Genomic DNA, 23,704 nt, shown 5'->3' with positions numbered 1-23,704 from the left:
CCCAAAAATCCAATTTCCTACGCAGTCTCTCCTAGAACAAGTAGAGGTCTCATCTCTGTTGGAAATTCTCCTGTGACACTGGGCCTCGGAGGCAGCATCAGAGTCATATAAGGAACCAAAGATACAAGTAAATATGCTGAGGATAATGGGAGTCAGGTTTCTCACTATTTGAGAAGAGGTTGATAAAAATGGAAAAGGGGAAGTCTATGTTGGACTGGAAATGGGGGTAGTAATGTGAACTTATAATAAATACGGGCGGCCAGGCGCAGTGGCTCACGCCTGTAATCCCAGCACTTTGGGAGGCCGAGGCGGGTAGATCAGGAGGTCACGAGTTCAAGACCAGCCTTACCAACATGGTGAAACCCCATCTCTACTAAAAATACAAAAATCAGCCAGGCATGGTGGCACACGCCTGTAATCTCAGCTACTCAGGAGGCTGAGGCAGGAGAATCGCTTGAACCCAGGAGGCAGAGGTTGCAGTGAGCCGAGATCACACCATTGCACTCCAGTATGGGTGACAGAGGGAGACTCCGTCTTAAAAAAAAATTTAAAAATAAATAAATAAATAAAAATACAGGCATACCTCAGAGATATTGCCAGTTTAGTTCCAGACTACTGCAATAAAACAGATACTGCAATAAAGACGTCCAACAGTTTTTTGGTTTTCTGGTGAATATAAAAGTTATTCCTTTTCTGTTTTGTTTTGGTTTTTTGGGACAAAGTCTCACTCTGTCACCCAGGCTGCAGTGCAGTGGTGGGATCAAGACTCACTGTGGCCTCAACCTCCTGGCAGCAAATGATCCTCCCGCCTCAGCCTGCCGAGTAGCCGGAACCAGAGATGCACACCACCACGCTCAGCTAATTTTTGTATTTTTTGTAGAAACAGGTTTCTGGCATGTTGGCCAGGCTGGTCACAAACTCCTGGGCTCAAGTGACCTGCCTCGCCTCCCAAAGTGTTGGGATTACAGGCGTGAGCCACCATGCCCAGCCAAAAGTTATGTCTATACTATACTATAGTCTATTAAATGTGCAAGAGCATTATGTCTAAAAAAATCAGTGTACATACACCTTAATTTAAAAATATTTTATTGCTAAAAATGCTAAAGATCAGCCAGGCATAGTGGCTCATGCCTGTAATCCCAAGACTTTGGTAGGCCCAGGAGGGTGGATCACTTGAGGCCAGGAGTTTGAGACAAGCCTGGCCAACATGGCAAAGCCCCATCTCTACTAAAAATTAAAAAATTAGCTGGGTGTGGTGGCGTACACCTTGTAATCCCAGCTACTCTTGGTGGCTGCAGCACGAGAATCCCTTGAACCCAGGAGGCAAAAGGTTTCAGTGAGCCAAGATCGCACCACTGCACTCCAGCCTGGGTATTAGAGCAAGCCTCTGTCTCATTCTCAAAAAATAAAAATAATAAAATATAAAAATGCTTATCATCTGAGCTTTCAGTGAGTTTTAATCTTTTTGCTGGTAGGGTATTTTGCCTTATTGTTGATGACTGCTGACTGATCAAGCTGGGGTGTCTGTGGCAGTTTCTTAAAATAAGTCGACAATGAAGTTTCTCTGGAGAATATAAAATGCTGTTGTATAGCATTTTACTCACAGCAGAACTTTTTTCAAAACTGCAATCAATCCTCTCAAACTCTGCCGCTGCTTTATCAACTAAGTTCATGGAATATCCTAAATCCTTTTTTGTCATTTCAAGGGTTCACAGCATATTCACCAGGAGTAGATTCCAACTCAAGAAATCAGTTCCTTTGTTCTTCCATAAGAAGCAACTCCTCATCTGTTCAAATTTTGTCATGAAATTGCAGCAATTCAGTTTCATCTCCAGACTCCACTTCTAATTCTAGTTTCCTTGCTATTTCCACCACATCTAGTTACTTCCTCCATTGAAGTCTTGAACCCTTCAAAATCACCCATAAGGGTTGGAATCAACTTCTTCCAAGCTCCTGTTAATATTGATATTTTGACCTCCTCCCATGAAACACAAATAGTTTTAATGGCATCTAGAATGGTGAATCCTTTCCAGAAGGTTTATTTACTTTGTCTAGACCCATCAGAGGAATCACTACTCGTGGCAGCTACTGCCTTACAAAGTTTATTTCTTAAATAATAAGACTTAAAAGTCCAAATTATTCCTTGATCCATGCATGGGCTGCAGAATGAATGCTCTCTTAGTAGGCATGAAAGCAACATTAATCTCCTCATCTTTGTCCATTAGAGCTGCTGGGTGGCCTGGTGCATTGCCATGGATGTGCTGTCCCCCAGGCTTTGTTGCTAGATTTAGCATAATTCTTAAGGACTCTAGGATTTCTAGAATGGTAAGTGAGCACTAGCTTCAACTTAAAGTCACCAGCTGTATTAGCCCTTAACAAGAGAGTCACAGCCTGACCTTCAAAGCTTTGAAGTCATGCATTGACTTCTCGTTAGCTATGAACGTCCTAGATGACATCTTCTTTCAACAGAAGTCTATTTTGTCTACAGGGAAAATCTGTTTTTAGTAAAGACACCTTCAATTATCTCAGCTAGATTTTCTGGATAACTTGCTGCAACTTCTACATCAGACCCTGCTGCTTCACCTTGCTCTTTTATGTTATGGAAACAGCTTCTTTCCTTAAACCTCATGAACCAGCCTCTGCTAGCTTCAAACTTTTCTTCTGCTGCTTCCTCACCTCTCTCAGCCTCCACAGAATTAAAGAGAGTTAGGGCCTTCCTCTGGATTAGGCTTTGGCTTAAAGGAATGCTGTGGCTTGTTTAATCCTCTGTCCAGACCACTGAAACCTTCTCTATATCAGCAGTAAGGCAGTTTCCCTTTCTTATCATTCATGTGTTCACTGTAGTAGCACTTATCTTTTCCTTCAAGAACTTTTCCTTTGCATTCACAAATTGGCTGTTTGGTGCCTGAGGCCTAGCTTCTGGACTATCTCGGTTTCTGATATGCCTTCCTCACTAAGCTGATTTAATCATTTCTAGCTTTTGATTTAAAGGGAAAAATGTGTGACTCTTTCTTTTACTTGAACACTTAGAAGCCATCGTAGGGTTATTATTGGCCTAATTTCAATATTGTGTCTCAGGATATAGGGAAGCCTGAAAACAGGGAGAAAGATGGGGAACTGGCCAGTCGGCAGAGCAGTCAGAGCACATGAATTTTCACTTTCTTATGTAGGGGTGGTTTGCGGTGGCCCAAAACAATTACAATAGTAATGTCGAAGACCACCTGATCACAAATCACCATAAAAGACATAGTAATGAAAACGTTTGATATACTGTGAAAATTACCAAAATGTGACAGAGACACAAGGTGAGCACATGCTATTGAAAAAAAAAATGGTGCCAATAAGGCTTACTCAACAAAGGGTTGCCACAAACCTTCAATTTGTGAAAAATGCAGTATCTCCAAAATGCAGTGACACAAAGCACAATAAAACAAGGTATGCCTGTATAAATATAAATATAGAAATAGATATAGATGCCTGTATTGTATATGGTGTGTACATATGTGTATGTGTGTATGTATATATATCTATTTCCTATCTCTGTACACTGAGAAAGACTAGAAGCAATGGTATCCCAAACAAGGATCACATCAAGTGCCCAAATCTTGGTTTCTAAATGCCATCTTCCACTAAAAAGAACCAGGTTTCCTGGAGCAGTAATTGATCCCAGAGCTGGGGCAGGAAAAAGACTGGAACATCTTATGCCAAAAAACAAAGACAGTATTCATAGAATCATGACAAACGCACACAGAGACCAGCTGAAAGAAAATCCAGTGACCAAATCTATCACAATTCGAGTATCATAATAAATGGTCAAGATTTTACAACCCCATGGCATAAAATAGTAGTAGTCGATACTGATATAAATAAAAAGAATCATGAATAAAATAATTGGCATGGGGGAGAAAAACTGGCAACTAATTAATGCGGAAGGAATTAAAGAAACAGAAAATAGAAAATAATGTGGTACCATCATTAGTGGCTGATAATTCAAGTGGGAGTCTTGAATGTATGTTAACGTTGGTGAATGGAGGTTTGACAAGAAACAGGCTATTAAAAGAGTATCAGAATATCACTCCACAATAGTATTTATCAATTATAAGAGAAAAGCAGTGTCTTTACAGTAGAGAAACCTGGCAGACAATAACATGAACAGGTGATCAGGACTGATATCATGTCAGCAGGGCACGGTGGCTCACACCTGTAATCCCAGCACTTTGGGAGACTGAGGTGGGCAGATCACTTGAGGTCCGGAGTTCAAGACTAGCCTGGCCAACAAGGTGAAAGCCTGTCTCTACTAAAAATACAAAAATTAGCCCGGCATGGTAGCATGTGCCTGTAATCACAGCTACTCAGGAGGCTGAGGCATGAGAATTGCTTGAACCTGGGAGGTGGAGGTTATAATGAGCTGAGATCACACAACTGCACTCCAGCCTGGGTGACAGAGCAAGACTCCATCTCAAACAAACAAAAAACAAAAGCATCATGTAGATGGGTGGACATTGTGTGCCTCCTGTGTGATGCACAAATTACATCCCCTAACTCCTAACCCTATAGCATCATTTCTGTAGTATTCCTGTCAATATGAATGGCACACATTTGATCATGAGTTAAGTTAGGAAAAAAACTAAGAAACTGTTCCATGTTGAAGGAAACTAAGGGACATGGCAGCTAAATGCAGTCGACGATCCAGGACTGGATCTTGAACCAGGAGGAAGAAGAAACACTGAGATCCAGGATTGGATCCTGAGCTAGAAGGGAAAAGGAACTGCTAGTGAAATCTGAATGGAGTCTGTGAATGAATCTGTGTTGTATTAATGCTGATTTCCTTATTTGTATGGTTCGAGGGTAGTTATAGCCTTGTCTTGCTGAAATACATTATGGGGTATTTAAGGGAAATAATATATCATGTCTACAATTCCCTCTCAAATAGTTCAGAAAAAAGATGAATGATAATAAACGTGTATTTATTAGAGGAGGCAGGGAGGGAGATGGAAAAATGTTGTAAAATGTGGACAATTGTGAAGTCTCGATGAAGGGGATATGGGATCTCTGTATAAGACTGAAATTATTTCTAACTAAATTATTTTTTAAGTGACTAACACAAGGGACAACTCCTAAATTTCAAAGATTAAAGGATCCTAGTAAGTATGGAGATGGAAGAAAACAGGTTGTCTACAAAGGAAAGAAGAAATAAGGCTGTCTTGAAATTTCTGTTCATAAGCATTAACTCTCCTCAAGCAAAATAGCAATACAGTGATAGTTTAAAGAAAAAAAGATCATGACCCAAGATTATGTTCTCTATTTAGCTGGTGGTTCATCGTGTTTAAAAAGAAAAAAAATCCTGAGTCCCTGCTAGAATATGTGAGAATGTCTACCAACTTTACAAAGAAGTAACAAGTATATATCTGTTGACAATAAGTGTATATATATTAAACAATTTATTAAAGGAAAAAGTACTGACACAGCGAGTCAAAAACAATTCAATCATATGCTGTTTCTTAGCCACTTTTAATTCTCTAATAAAAGTTAAATAAAAAGATAAGAAATAAAGAAACAACGACCAACCAAAAGAAAGCAGAAGTCACAATACTAATATTAGACAAAACAAACTACAAAGTAAAAAGCTTTTAACACAACGAAGCAGATAAATTTGACCAAAGCAGGTACACTCCATATGAAGGCTTATGTGATCAGTAACAGCACTGAAATGTACATAACAAAGACTACAGAAAATACAAGGGGAAAGACAGTTGCAGTGGGAACACTTTACTTCAACTCTAGCAGTCCTTAATAGATCTCAAATAAAAAGAATACAAAGGTTGAGAACATCAAGCTTTGTATGTCCAAATCTAACATCCTGTTCTTTTCCCCAAAATCTTATTCTTCCCCAATAGTCCCCAAATCAGGTAGTAATATTGCCATTCTTCCAGGTGCTCAGGCCAAAAACCTTCAAGTTCTCTCTAACACCTCTCTTTTTCTTATACACCACGTCTCGTCCATCAGAAAATCCTGTTGACTTTACCCTCAAAAATACCTAAAAATCCTCCTCCTGCTTTCCACCTTCTACTGCTACCACACTGGTCTAGGCCAACACCTCTCACTAGGATTATTTCAACATCTCTCCAGCTAGTCTCCTTGCTTCCAACCTTCCTCTGTCCCTTCAACCCCATCAGTCAACTCCTAACACAGCGGCTGCAGTGATTCTGTTAATACAGGTCAAGTCATGTCTCTCTTCTGCTCAAAACCCTCTAATGGCTTCCCATCTCTCTTAGTAAAATTTTGCCTTCAACATCCTATGTGATCTTTCATTCTGTTGCCTCTGTGACATCATTTTTCCTACTACTCGTTCGCTCTCTTCCTCTGCTCTAACCCTCTGGCCTTCTTGGTGTTCCTCGATCAAGACGGACTCTTGACCACATAAGAACCTTTGCCCTTCATCTTCCCTCTACCTGGTACACTATTTACCCAGACAGCTGCATGATTTGCTGTCTCATCTCTTCAAATCTTTGCTCAAATGATCACTTCCTTAGTGAGAACTTCTCTGCCCACCTACCTAAAAATGTAAACTTCATTTCCCACCCTAAAAGCCCTGCTTTATTTCACTACTCTCAACACCCAACAAATCATAAATTTTGTTATCTTTTTATACTGTCTGCCATCCTGCCCCTTCCAGAAATTAAGCTGCAGGAGGGCAGAAATTTTTGTCAGTTTTGTTCACTGACACACCCCTACCCTTAAAATAATATAAGTAAACATTCCATAATTTTTCATGTTTAAGAATTCCATAAACATTAAAAGTATATTCAAAAAAATATATCCACTTATGTTATCAAAAAAATAACTGGATATATATCTTTAAATCCACATCTGTATACAAATTATTCCCTTTTTCAAGCACCAGTGGAAAAATTATAAAAACTAAGCATACACTAGAACACAAAAAAAACTTACTGAATTCAAACAATAAATAAAATAGACCAAGTTTTCTAGAACAATAAAATGAAACCAGAAAATAATAAAAGAACAAAATAAAACACAACTTCTTAGAATAACAGCAAAAATTGGCTATTTAACATACACCTGATATTAAACTAAGCAAAGAACATGTATTCATCTTTATATCAGCTTATGGGATTGGAGCTGATATCATTTTACAGATAAGGAAACCGAAGTTTAAGAACACAGAAATTTCTTACTCAAGATAATATAGTGATGCTTCCCGATCAGTGGTGAATGGGGCAAAAAAAAAAGATAACGTAGCTAGTAAGTAGTAGAGCTAGAACCAATCCCAGGTCCATGACCCTGGAGACCAAGCTCTTAACTAATGTATTCTTAAATAACTGCTGGGTCAAAGAAAAATCACAATTTAGAGTACACTACAATAACACTACATAGCAAAATCTATAAAATTAAGCCAAAACTATACTGAGGGAAATTGAATGCTGCTTCTTTACCAAAGAAAAAGCAGAAAAACACAGAAAGCATTCAAGTTAAAAGAGAAAATACAATAAATCTAATGACAGGGGAAAAATTAAAAAGTTAAAAGAATAGTGATTATTAGAAAAAAAAAGTATAACAATCAAGCATGCATTTTTAGGAGCATGAAAAAAAATTATAAAATTCTCTATTAAGAGGCATTTTTAAACTTCAGTATGAAAATTTTCAAGTACTGAAGGCCGGGAGTGGTGGCTCACGCCTGTAATCCCAGCACTTTGTGAGGCTGAGGCAGGTGGATCACAAGGTCAGGAGTTCAAGACCAGCCTCGCCAAGATGGTGAAACCCCATCTCTACTAAAAATACAAAAAAATTAGCCGGGTGTGGTGGCAGGTGCCTGTAATCCCAGCTACTTAGGAGTCTGAGGCAGGAGAATTGCTTGAACCCAGGAGGTGGAGGATGCAGTGAGCTGAGATTGCGCCACTGCACTCCAGCCTGGGAGACAGAGCGAGACTCCGTCTCAAACAAAAAAAAAAAAAGAAAATTTTCAAGGATTGAAAATAGAGAAAATAGTATAATGAACCCAATACACCCATTACCCAGCTTCAGTAATCATCAACAGATCACTAATCTGCTTCATGTATACCCTTATTAGCTTAACAATTTTAAATACTGGAGTAGACACCTTAAGTGCCAATATTTCATTATGTTCTACTTAAAAAACTGTCACTCATTTTCTTTCTGTCTCACTTAGTTACAGGGTCTTCTTAATCTCTAACTAAGGGTCTTAAGAGGTAGGTACTCAATATACATTCGCCATCAGTGACAATGTAAACAAAACATAGCACTCCTGACTCCATATTCATAATGCCATAAAAATCAAGACAGAAAAAAAAACAATAGTTTACCTGAACTTCCATGAACTTCCTCATCATCCACATCATTCTCTCCAGACATTAAATAATTATTATTGAGCCTGGAAGGTCCACTTAAGAAAAAAAGGAAACCACAAAATTAATGCTTTTATAATACATATATCCAATGTATTTGCCTTAATGATCATTTTTCTCCTAAAACTGCCATAAGTCTTTCTTATAAAACCAATAGTGATGTTACAAGTCATCAAAAATATATAGTCGTCCCTCAGTATTTGTGGGGGATTGTTTCCAGGATCCACTGTGGATACCAAAATCCAAGGATGCTCAAGTCCCTTATATACAATGGTGCAGTATTTGCATGTGACTTTCACATATCCTCCTGTATACTTTAAATCAAATCTAGGTTACTTATAATACCTAATACAACGTAAATGCTATGTAAATAGTTGTTATATTGTATTTTCATCTGTATTATTTTTAATGTCATATTTTTACTTTTTATTGTTTTATATTTTATTTTCTGAATATTTTCAATCCATGGGGGTTGAATCAGTGGATGCAGAACCCACAGATATGGAGGGCTGACTATACTTGCTGCATTAAACAAAGACTACAATTTCATCCCATAACAGACGGCTGAGCATCATAAGTACTGAATTTATGACTTATAGATCAGAGTAATAGCCTTAGTAAATTCAAATGATAACATCCTGCAGTGAAAATCAAATTATAAAAAAAAGAAAATCATATTTTAATTTAAAAAAAAAATAGCCAAAAACCAATGGAATTTAAAATGTGGTCCAGAAATTGTCAGAGATAATTCAGCCTCTCCTAGTCCTAGATCTCTTTCTACCTATTATGAACCCAGGATAAGCCTAGTCATAACCTCACAAATAGTAAAGAAATCTTAGCCATCCCTTAAAAGTCTGAAAATTTGCTAAAATTTACTCTTTATTCATTTTTTAAAAGGTTATATGACATCAGATATAATTAAGAGTAGGTAATTCAATTTGATCACTAAATGTGGTCATTTTAACATTATATGTCCAAATTCTTTAATACACCACCTTTCAATAGGTGGAGCCTAATTCCACCTCTCCCTGAATGTAGTGTGGACTCAATAAGTTGTTTCTAATGAACAGAATGAAGTAGAAATGACGGTGTACAATGTCAAAGACTAAGTCATTAAAAGACACTGTGATATCCATCATAGTCACACCTTCTCTTGGAGCATTTGCTTTGTGGGAAGCCAGTTGCCATATTCAGCAGCTGAGAGCGCCACACGGTTAAGAAACTAAGGTCTACTGGAAACAGCCAGAACGGAACGGGGTCTCCAGCCAACAGCGATGTGAGACATTTTATAGGTGGATTCTCCAGTTCCAGACAAGACTTTGAAGGGCTAAAACCAGAAAGATATCTTGACTGCTACCTCCTGAGAATATCCGAGCCAAAACTAGCTAGCTAAGCCTCCCAGATTGCTGACCCATAGAAACTATGAAACAATAAGTGTTTTTAAGCTGTTAACAAAATTAAAATAAAGTTCTTGAGTAATCTGTTATACAGCAATGGGTAACTAATATATGTAACTATTATCCTTACAATACACGCATACCTTTCCTCTAAAACTGAAGTCTTATGCTCTCCAGGATCCAAGTTTGACTCTGTTGGTATATTACATGTATATCCACTGGTCTGAGGCTTTAGGGGAACATTCTGTGCAGTCATAATATCATCTTCATTCTTTGAGCTTCTTGTAGATCTATAAAAATGATAAACGTATGAGTGTTTATACGTCTTCAAAATAAAATTTTCTTCCAGAAACGATACACAGGGTGGGTACAAAGACAATATAATATTGGCTATAATGAATATCAGATCACCCTGTTCAGGTTCTGCGACTTGCAACTAGCTAAGGAAGGAAACTGGTTTCTAGGACCTACCAAGAGTCCCAATTTGAAAAATTCTGATGAGAGAAATGGAGAAGACACTGCCAAGGAACGTGGTGAAAGGGACATAAGGAGACCTTATCTATGAGCAGCTTATGATATATATTACAGTTAATCTATCATGGTTTACTGGAGAATCCATAAACAACTAAAATTGGCTTCTTTGATATCCCTAGTCAGCCTACTGAGGGGCAATAGGGTCCTCAGAGGGACTGAGCTCATCTCTTTAGTAGTTAGTTTACTCCAAATATATGCAAACAAGATACACTCCTCCTAGTGACTGTATAATTCTTCAGGTTCTAGTATCCTCCTGGGTCCTACCATTAGAGTCAAAAGAAATAAAAGTGATTACAAGAGAATACTAGGAACAACTGTATGCCAACAAATTAAATAACCTAGATGAAATGGACAAACTCCTAGAAAGACACAAATTATCAAAATTGATTCAAGAGGAAACAGTCTCAAAATACCATATCAAAACAAACTACCCATATAGAAAAGCTCAGGCACAGGTGGCTTCACTGCTTTTACCAAACATCCAAAGAAGAATTAAGACAAATTATTCACAAACCGTTTCAAAAAACAGAGAGATAATACTTCCCAACTCATTGCATAAAGCCAGTATTACCCTAATACCAAAACTAAACAAAGACAACAGAAGCAAAGCAAGCTACAGATCAGAACCCCTCAACAAAATACTAGCAAATTCCAGCAACAAAATAAAAAAAGAGAGAAAAGCAGAGAATGGCCTGAAAAAGTGAAACAGAATGTGTATGGGATTTCTTTATGCACTATAACGATATACGCTAATATATTTTAGGACACACTGTCATATATTTCAGTATATCCTCAGCACCTTACTGCTTCTAACACAAAGTATGTATTACCTCAATAGGTTGTTGGAACTAATAAGAATTCATTAAAAGCATCTAGCAAATATTTGGCACATAGTATAAACTAAAAAAATGTTAACTATTATCATCCTAAGAAGAAAAGTATTAAGCTATATTCCTAACTATTGAAATCACATTAATCTCACTTAAAAGGAAACAATTTGAACTATACACTTAAAAAAGATTAAGATAGTAAATTTTATGCTATGTGTTTTTTGTCTGTTTGTTTTTTGAATCTCTACTTTGGGAGCCCAAGGCAGGAGAATCACTTCACACCAGGAGTTCAAGACAAGCCTAGGCAACAAAGCAAGACCTCATTTCTACAACAAATTAAAAAATTAGCCAGGTGTGGTGGTCCACACCTGTAGTCTTAGCTACTCAGGAAGCTAAGGCAGGAGGATTATCTGACCCAGGAGTTTGAGGTTACAGTGGGCTATGATCATGCCACTGCACTCCAGCCTGGGCAACAGAGGAAGACTCTGTCTCTTAAAAAAAAAAAAAAACTCTTGGATGACAATAATATCTTATTAAATTTAACAGGCATAATTCCAGGTGCTATGTACTATTCCCTATTTTAATATGAGGAAATAAGTGCAGAGTACTACTTTGCCTGTGTCACCCAGCTAATGGTAGAGACTGGATTTAATACCGGGTATGTCAGAGTGCAGAGCTCTTCATGCTAATTACTGCCTGTCTATAAATGACTAAATAGCACAAATTATTAAATGCTGAACAACAAAAGTAACTATATTGTACACATAACAGACATTACCTAGAACAATCAAGATTTTTCTTCTTAGCCAAGTCTGCCTCATCACTTTCCAATGGCTCACTCAGCGAACATCTGGAAATTTCATCATGACCAACGATAACTCCAGAACCTTCAGCATTTAACAACTTCTGTATTCTTTGGTTGCCTTTAGTTGCTGTCTTCTGCCTTTTAAGTGGAATAGTTTTTTTCCTAATATTCTTAGATGACTCATTTGTTTTCTTAGCCGATTTTTGCCTACTGTTGTGAGGCACTGGTAATTCATTTCTTATTGAAGAATTGCTATAAACAGGACCTGAAGGATTCAATGATAACCTAAAGTTAGTATGTTTGTCCAGATGATTTGGCTCACTGAAATACCAACAGCATTTATATTTGCCTATAAACATATACACATACACACACACACACCTCAGGCTAAATTTATTTCCAAATTAAATTCTTTAAACAATGTAGCTCTTCAGTTTATAGATACATGAAACAGGCCCTTCAAATCTGTCACAGGCTTCAAGAAACACTCTCTGGCTCTGCCCACTGCCCTTCTGGCCATCCTTAATGTCTGATATTCCCCAAGGTGACAGCTTCAGCTTTTCACTCCATATACTTTCTTTGAGGGACTTATCTACCCAGAGCTTTAATTACTATCTATATGCTGACACCTATAATACCCATCTACTGCTCTCCCCTAAATCTGCCTCTCTTGCTTTATTTCCTATCTTAATGAAAAATACAACTACCTATTCTATCCAGATATCTAAATTAGAAATTTGAGTCATGCAAGACTACTACTCCTATCCACAATCACGCGCTAAATCCCATCACTTCTACTTTATTAATGCCTTTCAAATTTTTCAAGCTCTCCCTCCTGTCGTTAGTAGAAGCCCTCATCATTTCATATCTGAATTATTAAAATAGTCTGTTTACTAATCTCCCCCTTCCCTAGCCTTGTTTTTCTTCAATCCATTCCTTACACTACTGCAAGAATCACCTTTGGAAAACAAAAACTGGATCATTACAGCCCTGCTTAATTAAAGTATTTTAGTTATTATCTATAGCTTCAGGATGAAGTCCAAATACCTTCAACATCAATTCATATCTACATCTAGATTTGCTTATTTCATAAACCACAATTCCCAAAACCCCCCTCCAAACAAACGAACCAAAAAAAGCCATCAGTACTGAACTATCTACAGTTTCTCTAAAGCACTGGTTGTCCAAAGGCAGTCTCTAGACCAGCAAGATCAGCATTATCTGGGAATTTGAAATGTAAATTATCATGCCTCACCTCAGACCCCAGTGAATCAAAGATTTGCAGAGCAGGGCCCAGTAACCTGTGCAATTTAACCAGAACCAGACAATTCTAAAGCACACTAAATTAAAGAAAGAAAAGATCAAGCTCTCTGCTCCAGATCTCTGCACAAGCTACTTCTACTTAAAACATTCCATAACTTCCTCCTTACTCCACTCAATCACTTAGCTAACTCCTAGTTCATCCTTCAGAAAGCTTTCCCTAATTTCCAAGTCTTAGGTAGCTTGCTATCACACATACGACTATTTACTTATCTCTACCTCTCTCCTCCAGCAGACTGACAACTCCTTGACCTCAAGTAATTGATTGGTATTTTATCTATGTATATTCCCAATGCCTAACGACAGGGGCAGGACTATGGTGAAGCAAGAGTAGTCTCAGCTAGAAAATTCAAGAAGGTACGCATTTTCAGGTCTGTGCAAGTACAGAGCCTGAACTGATACAATCCTGTGACTGAGTGCCTTAAATTTTTCACCCTAGTGTCTCATTGTCTTACCCTAGTCCTGGTCCTACTTTACCTCATTCCTGCCTCATGGCAAGTACTCCATATACATTTCTTCATATATATGGAAGGGCAACAGTGTCACATGTACGACAGGCAGGCTGGGGGCAGGTCAAGTTGTTCTTCTTAACTTCAGACTTCAGTTTCTTCTTCCATCAGATGAGAGTTTAGACTATATGATATATAAGGATTCCTCCACTTTTTCGACTCCCAGCTTGATCAAAAACCCAACATCTGTTTCAGGACTCTTAAATAAGTGTTTTTTGATAGTTTCAGGGATCTAGCATGTTTATCCAAGTTCTGTAAGAACTTATTTACCCATCTGTTTATGTGCTCATCTGCCACATAGTACTTAGCATTTCAGGCAACCTGGGGCAGAAAAGTGAGTTCCCCAAAGCAGTAACAGTATTACATAACACTTCAACACTAACATATGCCACCTACTATGCTAATTGCATTTAAACCTTATAAAAACTCAATGAGGTAATCATGTTACAGAATGAGAAACTAAACAAAGTAATCTACTCAAAGTGGAAGAGTGATACTTTGAACTCAGATCTCACTCCAAAATCCAAAGGCTGCAACAAAATAAACACTTGCTGCTATCCATCAAGAATCTCAATGATTTAATACTTGACAGCAATAAGGCCTCACATATACAATGCCATAGTTGTACTAATCTCTCACTTATTAATCTAAATGCCCCAAAGTCAATAGTATTTGTGTATGTGAATGCTACCTTATGATCCACCAGTCTTTTCAGGATCAATTTCTTTAAAAAAGGGACAATTCTCCCAAAACAATAAATGTTTCATATTGTGCAGAAAAAAGTTAGCAAAGCAGGTCTGAGTATACTACCCTTAAAAGGGCCTGCTTTCAAAGTTAGCCCTGTAAACTTAAATTTCAGGAGTGTTCCCGTCATTTCCTAATTGGCAAACGTGGTGTTGTGGGCCTAAACTGCTTATACAAAAAATATGGTTTAGGCAAATATTGCCTTCCTTCAGGGAGTCTGGAATTGTAGTACTTACTAGATAGAGAGTACCTATGTGACCATCCCCAGTAAAGATCTTGGGCACTAAGTCTCTAGTGAGCTTCCCTGATAGACATTTTGCCTATTTGTCACAACTCATTGCTAGAGGAATTAAGCAGCTTCTGTGGGAATCCACTGGGAAAGGACTCTTTAAGCTTCTGCTGATTTCCTCCAGACTTAACCCATGCACTTTTTTTCTACTGAATTTGCACTGCATCCTTTCACTGTAATGAATCACAGCCATAAGTACAACTATATGCCCAGTCCTCCTAGCAAATTACCAAATCTGAGGGTAGTCTTGGGAACCACCAACACAAGTAATTTACTTTTTTATGTGTAATAAACTATAATCTTTTAGATTATAAACTCCTTGGTGGCAAAACCTCATATTATCAATCTTTGTATCCCTCACAGCCAAGACATTAAAATAGATGGATTATTTATATTGCCTTTCCCAACTAGAATGCAAGCTCCATGAGAGCAGGGATTTCTGGTTTGGGGTTTTGTTTTCCCACAGCTATTATCCCTATACCTAAAATACTGTATATATTAACGCTTCAAGGAATATCTTTACAATTGATTTAATATTCCTTTTGATGACCCAATTTAACTTGGTCCTCACGATATTCTCTATATAGAAATATAAAATCAAACATAATGCCCCTTACAGAATGATTTTATCTATGAACGAACACAATTTAAATAAAAATACTTACTCTCCTCTGATTTTACCACCCACCAATCAGATGGACGCCTGGAAATTCTTCGACTTCTAGTGACAGTTGAAGTCACTTCTTCAGGTACAAGTTTGTTCTTGGACTCACTGGAAAAGCGCTTCTTTTTAGATTCTTCCTTATCTTTTCTAGTGCTACTTTTCTTGCTTCCTAAAATAAAGAAAACCATAAAACCAATTCACAATCTACTAAAAGAGTTTTCAGAAAACCACAAGATTATTAAAAAACCATCAATTATAGGAACTTCTTAAATTTATCCTGTGGCCTTTTCATCTCCATTTTTAAAAGTCACATGTTATCTTTCTGTCAATTATATGTGCTGCTGAAGTAAGCACTAACTTCCTATTAAATGCAAATTTTCACACGGCTTGATAACTCTTATATACTCCTCAGCCAAAAAAATAAGTATCTTCTGAAACTGAAAAAAAATAATACAGTTCCTTCCTACAACGTCCTAAGTAAAAGTAGGCAATTACTGCTTTCCTGTTTTGAAACAATGATTTTTTTCAACCTAAGAAGAGGAGATTTAAAGTGTGATTAAATTATAAACTCTGAAATAGAGGCATTATCTTGGATCATCCAGGTTGACCCAATCTAATTATGTTTCCTTTAAAAGCTGTGGTCAGAGAGATGAGATGATGGAAGAAGAGGCAAGATAAATTCAACACATGAGAAGGCTGGTATTGCTAGTTTTGCAGATGGTGGAGGAGGACCATGAGTCAAGGAATATAGGTAGTTTCAAGGAGCTGGAAAAGGCAAAGAAACAGACTTTCTCCCAAAGCCACTAGAAAGAAAGAAAACCCCATCAATACCTTGATTTTATCCCAGTGAGACATCTGACCCACAGAACTGTAAGATAATCAATGTTTGTTGTTTTAATCCAGTAAGTGTGTAGTAACTTGTCATATGACAGCAAGAGAAAATTAATACAACTGGTATGGTAATTAACGAGAGCATTATATTCACTAACCAATCTAGATACAAAATATATGTAAAAATTAGTGTGTAGAATATAGCAGGTACTCAGAAAATGTTTAATATTTACAATTATAGACAGCATCTTTCAAGTATACTTCCTTCATATGTCTTTTCCTAAGAAATTATGGATAAATCAAAATTTTGTACCCTTCCTTTTAATCCTATGCATGTATGTATATTATTATTGTTCTACAGAACCCACCAGAATGATCTTGTTAACAGTAGAAATAATGGGTTAGTAATTTTTGTGATTACAGTGCCTAATGCAGTGTATGGCATTCAACAACTGTTAGACAAATGAGTGAATGATGGAAGAGAATGGATTTTTATCTCTATAAAAAATAGTCCCACGGTACCCTAGGATTTTTTTTAACATTTTTATTTTCTAAATAATTTATCATACTGTCTTATTCATGTTCTGATACTAACTTGTTTACTAGCCTTTTCTTTTCACTTTGCCCTCTATATATGCTGCCATCTCACAAGATAAACAAAAACTACATGAGTTAGAATTAAACTATATATAAAATAAAGATTCTAGAAAAGAATCTATAGGCTTTTCAGGCTCTTTGTTGATTTAGGTTTACTTTGCCTACTTGCCAAAGCTAAGTTAGGATATTAAAAAACATAAAATGGGTAGAATAATGATCACAGTTATATTTAATATAAACACTTACCCACAGGTGGCATCTGTTTTTTGGAAACACAATCATTTCCCATCTCTTCACGCTCTTCCATATTTCTGTCTGAATTTCTTTGAAATTCGTCTTGGGTAATATGTGATGTATGTATGTTTTCATCTTTAGACTGCCCCACATCAAGCTGTTCTTCAGCTGGTTTAGCCATAAATTTTCTTCTCTGTTTTTGTTTTATAGTCCTTTTGCTTCTAGATGGTTTTTCTGCATTCTTGGAATACATTTCATATTTTGTAGATCTATAATTATTTTCTGTTTCACCTATCAAAGCATGACTTGTATCCAGTACTGTTTTATCAGAGGGCTGAGATGTCTCTACTGGGTGAGGTTTATGGGAATGTTTGTCATTTGCCAGAGTCTTAGGTAATATATTATGATGCTTTTCTCTTGACTTTCTACCTTGAAGGAGTGCAGTGCTCTCAGCCGGGGATACTGTGCGTTGTTTCAGAGGCCCTGCCTTTCTTGGTATTGTAATCCAAGATCTACTGGCAAAACTTTGATCTGACTCATCAATTATAAATTCATCCTCTATCAACTTCGTATCATCGGGAGGACACGAATGAGGTGGAGCAGTTGCCACATGCCTAACAATGGGACTGAAACAGGGTGATACTTTTAACAGTTCAAAAAAATAAAGCTTTTGTATTTGTTTAGTAAAGAAAATAATCTGGGAAATAAAATCTAAATATCTTTTTAACTGTTTATATATCTCCTCAATTTTCCCTTAATCTTACAAATCTTTCCCTCCTTTTACATTTCTATGTCTGTTCACCCTCATTTATAATAGTAATGACATCACAAAAATTTAGAGCTAGAAATCTAGACATCAACTAATTTGATCCCACCCACCTACCCATTATATATACTAAAACTGAAGCCCAGAGAGATATAATTATAACCCAGATACATTGACTCACAGTCCAAAATGAATGCCACTATTATATATAATCTTATATTAAATTATATATTTGTATATATAACTTTTGGGGTCTGAATTTCTTCACATTCAAAATAAGTCAACAAGATTATTTCTGAGAACACTCCAAGTCTAATATTTGAATGGACTACTACTAAATTAAAAGAAGTTGAGGAGGCCAGATGTGGTGGCTAACGCCTGTAATCCCAGCACTTTGGGAGGCTGAGGCGGGTGGATCACCTGAGGTCGGGAGTTCAAGACCAGCCTGGCCAACATGGTGAAACCCCGTCTCTACTAAAAATACAGAAATTAGCCAGGCATGATGGCGGGTGCCTGTATTCCCAGCTACTTGGGAGGCTGAGGTGGAAGAATCGCTTGAACCCAGGAGGCAGGGGTTGCAATGAGCCGAGATTGCATCACTGTACTCCAGCCTGGATGACTGAGCAAAACTCCATCTCAGACAGAAAAAAAAAAAAGAGACTGGGGACAATTTCTTCCTATCTTTTTTTACATCCCACAGTTCTTCATACATAGCAACACCAAATACACAGACGGTTGAATGAATGTAAAAATTACTACTATTACTATAGGACTATAAATTGTAGACCTACAGAACTATAAAATAATAAATGTTGTTTTAAGCTGCTAAGTGTGTAGCAACTTATGACAGTATATGTGTAAAAATGCATTCCAAGTTTGGGTATTTCATATATATTTTCATATTATAATCATGGTATATAAATAAATGGAGTGTATCTAGAAAGGCAGCATAAGCACAAAAGAAATCTAGTGCCACAGAAACAGGAAAAATAAAAGGCAAGTCTTATCACAAAGCATACAATGCTATAGAATGCTATCAATAATGAAGTCAAACAATGTTTCCCAACTCTAGACCTTTCTCCATAGTCCTAGCCCAAACTTTATGTATTTTACTAAAAGGCAGAAAGCCTATATCATGAATATTATTGTTATTTCCCATGCCCAGTGTTGTAAAAGGTTAAAGAGTAAGACAGACAATTTCAACTACAATCTTATGGCTTATAATCTAACGTCATTCTTAAATTTTCATAAAAGCATGTACATGTTAAGTACATACAAAGAGATTCATGCATTTAATGAGGTGTTGAATAAATTAAGACTAGTGCATTAAGATTACACAGTACCTCCTCCAATTAGTCAGGAAAGTTTCCTAGAGAAGGAAGGAATTATTCCAAGGACAGTAATCTGATAGACTGACTAATTTTACATTTCCCTGATTGTTTTAATAGCTTTGAGCACACCACATATTGCAGTGAGATACGCTAAATAAAAAACAAGGTAAACATCCAAACTCCAAAGCTGGCATACACATTCGTTTCCGCTTTTTCACTTGGATAAGAAGGCTTAGTTAGCTATGTTTAGCCATAACAGAAACAAAGACAGAATGCAAAAATTAGATTATGTTTTTCTCTTTTAATTAGAACACACACAAGGAATCAGAAATGAAAATGCCTTCTCTATTCCTCTAATCGCAAACTCCTGACAAATCTTATAATGTAAAATAGCAAATACTCTAAAAAATATACTCTCTAATGGTAGAGTTTCACAAAGTTATATAATTAGAAAACGCTATAAAAACTAATAAAGAACAAAGTCAATACAAATACTACAATGAATGGATGTTAAACAGAAATGATATCCTTAGGAAACAATCTTGACACTATGAAAGTTTAGAATAGGGAAAGATGGCTTCTAATTAGCTAGAAAAACCATGAAACGCTTTGTAGCATTTAGGCTGGATCTTGGAGGATTTGTAAGATTAGGTCACAAGGAAATGCAAGAAAGACAATCAAAAGGAAGAGCGTAAGTGGAAGCAGTGATGCTAAAAAGCACTGGGAATAATGAATAGTTATATTTGACTACAACAATTAAACATAAAATTAACTTTACTCACTAGAATATCAAAAAGAACATTAAAAAATAATTTCTCAGACATGATATAATTAGCCCACAAGTATAACGCATTTGTTTCAGATGGTGGTGACAATATCCATATGAGGTTTAAAATATATACATAAAAATAATTAATCAACTACAGGAAGCAGAGACTGAACAAAAGGGGAATTACACTCATTCATTTAACATGTTTTTATAAAAACTTCCTTTTTATTTTTGAGACAGAGTCTCACTCTGTCACCCAGGCTAGAGTGCAGTGGCACAGTCTCGACTCACTGCAACCTCCATCTCCCAGGTTCAAGTGTTTCTCTTACCTCAGCCTCCCGAATAGCTGGGATTACAGGAATGTGCCACCAAGCCTGACTAATTTTTGTATTTTTAATAGAGATGGGGTTTCATCATGTTGGTCAGGCTCGTCTTGAACCTCTGATCTCAAGTGATCCGCCCGCCTCGGCCTATCAAAGTGCTAGGATTACAGACGTAAGCCACCGCGCCCAGCAATAAAAACTTCCTAGTATGTTCACTAGCACTCTGATACCTATGATAGTGACATAAGGGCAGCCTAACATAACGATTTCTAAATACTGCATTGTCGGCCAGGTACGGTGGCTCATGCCTGTAATCCCAGCACTTTGGGAGGCCGAGGCAGATGGATCACTTGAGGTCAGGAGTTCGAGACCAGCCTGACCAACATGGGGATATCCCATCTCTACTAAAAATACAAATATTAGACACGCATGGTGGCAGGTGCCTGTGATCCCAGCTACTCAGGAGGCTGAGCAGGAGAATCTCTTGAACCCAGGAGGGAGAGGTTGCAATGAGCCGAGATTGCGTCACTGCACTCCAGCCTGGAGGACAGAGCGAGACCCTGTCTCAAAATAAATACATACATACATACATAAATACTGCATTGACTTCAGTCTTTGATATCACACAGACAAACTAGAAGGCAATGAAAACTGAATAAACTTGTTTTCTTTCAAGTCTAATTTAGTATCTATTAAAAAATGGCTTTGGTAGTTGACTCATTGACTGGTAAAAAACCATCTCTCCTTACAGGTCAGAAAAAATTTCAATTAAAATTTTTGTTAATTAAATTACTTATTTCTAAGTTAAATAGCATTAGGAATCCTTATATATGGTTCATAGAATATAAAAGAAAAATGTCTCAAAGGGCAGTTTCTTAATAACTCACCTGGATTCACTTTTTCGTTTTACTGTTTCTAAAAACAATGTTGAAAAACTTTTTTTAGCTTGTCGTTGAATTTCATATTCTGAATCTCGTATTCTATTCTGAGATGATCCTGATGGTTTTCTTTCTTGTCCTTCTGATGTTTTATCCTCTTCATCTGATACTTTATTATCTATTTCTATTTTCTTTAACATAACTTTATCATCAAAGTTTAACCTAAAAGGTTAAAAGGAGGGTAAGCTGAATGCTCCCATAACGTTTCTTGAGTTATGAGTCTTCCTGAACTCCTTTACAGAGACAATACAGACCAATTTAAAATTCTGTACTAGGCATTTATTTAAGACATAAATGCTGATTTGTGCATTCCAAATACATAAGATAAACTGCTCAGGAAAATTAACTTTTGTATTTATCAATAGAAAAACATGAAAGAGAAAATAATGGTTAAAGTATACATCAATGAAATGTATAGCTAGGCAATGGTCCTCAGGGCAATCTTAGAACACTGTGACAGACCAAACTTTGAATATCAAAGTCTTAGAATATACTTAACTCCTTGGCTCCAGTAATCATACAATACTCCAGATAGAAATTACACTCATTACAGAGATCTCCAAATGCAAAACACCTTGAATAATCCACTTTGTTTCCTAAAGGCCAAAGGTAAGGTCAAGAAAGAGAAACCAGCTGTCCACAAAGCATAGCATCCTCAATAATACTTATGCTCTGCTACCCTAGAAGTGACCTGATACATGTCTACACTTGCAGTTACAAAAAATATTGAGAAAATACAAATTGTTTCTCTTAGGAAGCGATCAAATATTATCAGAGAGAAAACACATTTTTTCAGACTATAGAAAAGTTAACCTCTAAACGTCTCTGAAGTACACTTTAAGGCCTTCCTTAATTATTATAAACTGAATATATGCTAAATGTATACTTTCTCATAACATGTTAATATTCCTCCTTCCTTACTGTAAAATAATATAACAAGATTGAATTACCATTTTTTAATACAAAAAGTAAAATTTTTAAAGTGCGTTAACATTATTTAAATAAAATGTTACCTTTTTTTGGTTTTAACTGAAACCTCTGTACTTGAAGGCAGCATATTTACTGAATTTTCAAAAGTGTAAGTCTCTCTCTTTTGGGCACTAGATGGAATAACATTTTGCGATACAGATGTTTTTGCATCCAAAAGAACAGAAGGTGAGCCAACAGATAAGTAAAATTCTTCATCAGCTTCACTGTGATGATCATTTATGTTTCTACTTGACTTTTTTTTTGAGTCAGGTGTATTTTTGGAACTAACACCAGTTGCCAGAATTTTCTGACGAACTTCATGGGCCTGCACTAGAAGAAAATTATATAAAGATATTTGTCAATTAAAAGAATAATAAGAGAATCAAGCAGGCTTTTTAAAAATTCTGCAATAATTTAATCAGAAAGAGTTTTCAGAAAACTCAAAGTCATTAAGATTAGAATCAAAGATCTATGATTAAAATAAGTAAGTACTTAAGATTCGTCTATCTTTGGGCTAAAAATTGGTGACCTAGGGCAGCTAGATGATCACATATTTACACATACACACATGGAATATAGATATAACAGATATACAGAGATACAACATAAGCATGTGTGTATATATACATACACAGTATATATGTATATGAACATTTATCTATAATGAGAAAATTTAAAAGAATATATCCATATTCTCTTAACCCTCACCCTTCAGAACGAGATGGTATTTCCCTGCTTCTCCCTCTAAATACAACTAACTTCCCTGGAAATTATCCATCCATCAACAACAGGACTCTGAAAGCTGAAAGAAAAAAAGGTAGACTAGCTAGGAAGCTCAAGACCAGGAACAGACAAGCCTTAGGTTTTCTGTCTATCTCCCATATAACCCTGGACTGGTTACTAGTATAACCTGGAACCACCAATAAGTGAAAGACAGGGTGGACACTGGGTGGAAATGCATTCTCTGAACAAGGTAAACCCAACAAAGACCTAATGAGGAAACTCAAGCCCCATTCAGCACTCTTGGCCATGGAGCACTCCTTACTACCTGCATTGGCAAAGCAACAAAGCCCTGGGCTGTGCTACGGGACTGTAGCAGTAAAGGAGCTCATACCAAGCCAGTCCCGCTTCTACAATCATAGATGGCAGGCGGTATGACCCACATGAAGCTGTAGAGTAGTGAAACCCCTGACCTTCACAGCCCAAGGCAACATTTTGATCCACTGATAGTATTGACACCCTAGGCCATCCCAGTCCCTACTTTACAACCAGGGCACCAGCAGACAGTCTAATCTGAGGCAAGAAGAGCGTAAGAGAGGCCAGCAACCCCCTGTCCTCCACCCAATGATATAAGGAAACCCAGGACCAAGAGCTTCTAACCAGAACCCCACACAGGTGAACATGGACATCAAAAGGCATCTTCTACCCACCCCAGACAGCACCAACAGGAACTGAGCTAGAACCCTA

General features: G+C 37.0%; 1 protein-coding gene across 5 annotated transcripts in view; it reads right to left on the bottom strand.

Annotated features, from left to right (window-relative positions):
- Positions 1 to 23,704, bottom strand: part of CENPC (centromere protein C) — a 121,631-nt gene that overhangs the window by 73,002 nt on the left and 24,925 nt on the right. For all 5 annotated transcript variants that reach the window (XR_008524488.2, XM_009239962.4, XM_054553907.2 and 2 more), the window contains exons 6-12: positions 22,282 to 22,567; positions 21,218 to 21,430; positions 17,154 to 17,767; positions 15,481 to 15,648; positions 11,927 to 12,218; positions 9,928 to 10,074; positions 8,346 to 8,425 (exon numbers count right to left, since the gene is read on the bottom strand). Coding sequence is in view for 4 of the 5 variants with exons in the window: in XM_009239962.4 (XP_009238237.3) it covers positions 8,346 to 8,425; positions 9,928 to 10,074; positions 11,927 to 12,218; positions 15,481 to 15,648; positions 17,154 to 17,767; positions 21,218 to 21,430; positions 22,282 to 22,567 (1,800 nt within the window). In the remaining variant the exon portion in view is untranslated. The remainder of the gene's footprint in view (positions 1 to 8,345; positions 8,426 to 9,927; positions 10,075 to 11,926; positions 12,219 to 15,480; positions 15,649 to 17,153; positions 17,768 to 21,217; positions 21,431 to 22,281; positions 22,568 to 23,704) is intronic.

This window comes from Pongo abelii, chromosome 3 (genome assembly GCF_028885655.2).
Source record: "Pongo abelii isolate AG06213 chromosome 3, NHGRI_mPonAbe1-v2.0_pri, whole genome shotgun sequence".
Classification (NCBI taxonomy): Eukaryota; Metazoa; Chordata; class Mammalia; order Primates; family Hominidae; genus Pongo; species Pongo abelii.
The sequence above is the reverse complement of the archived record's forward strand: the minus strand, read 5'-3'. Positions and strand labels throughout refer to the sequence as shown.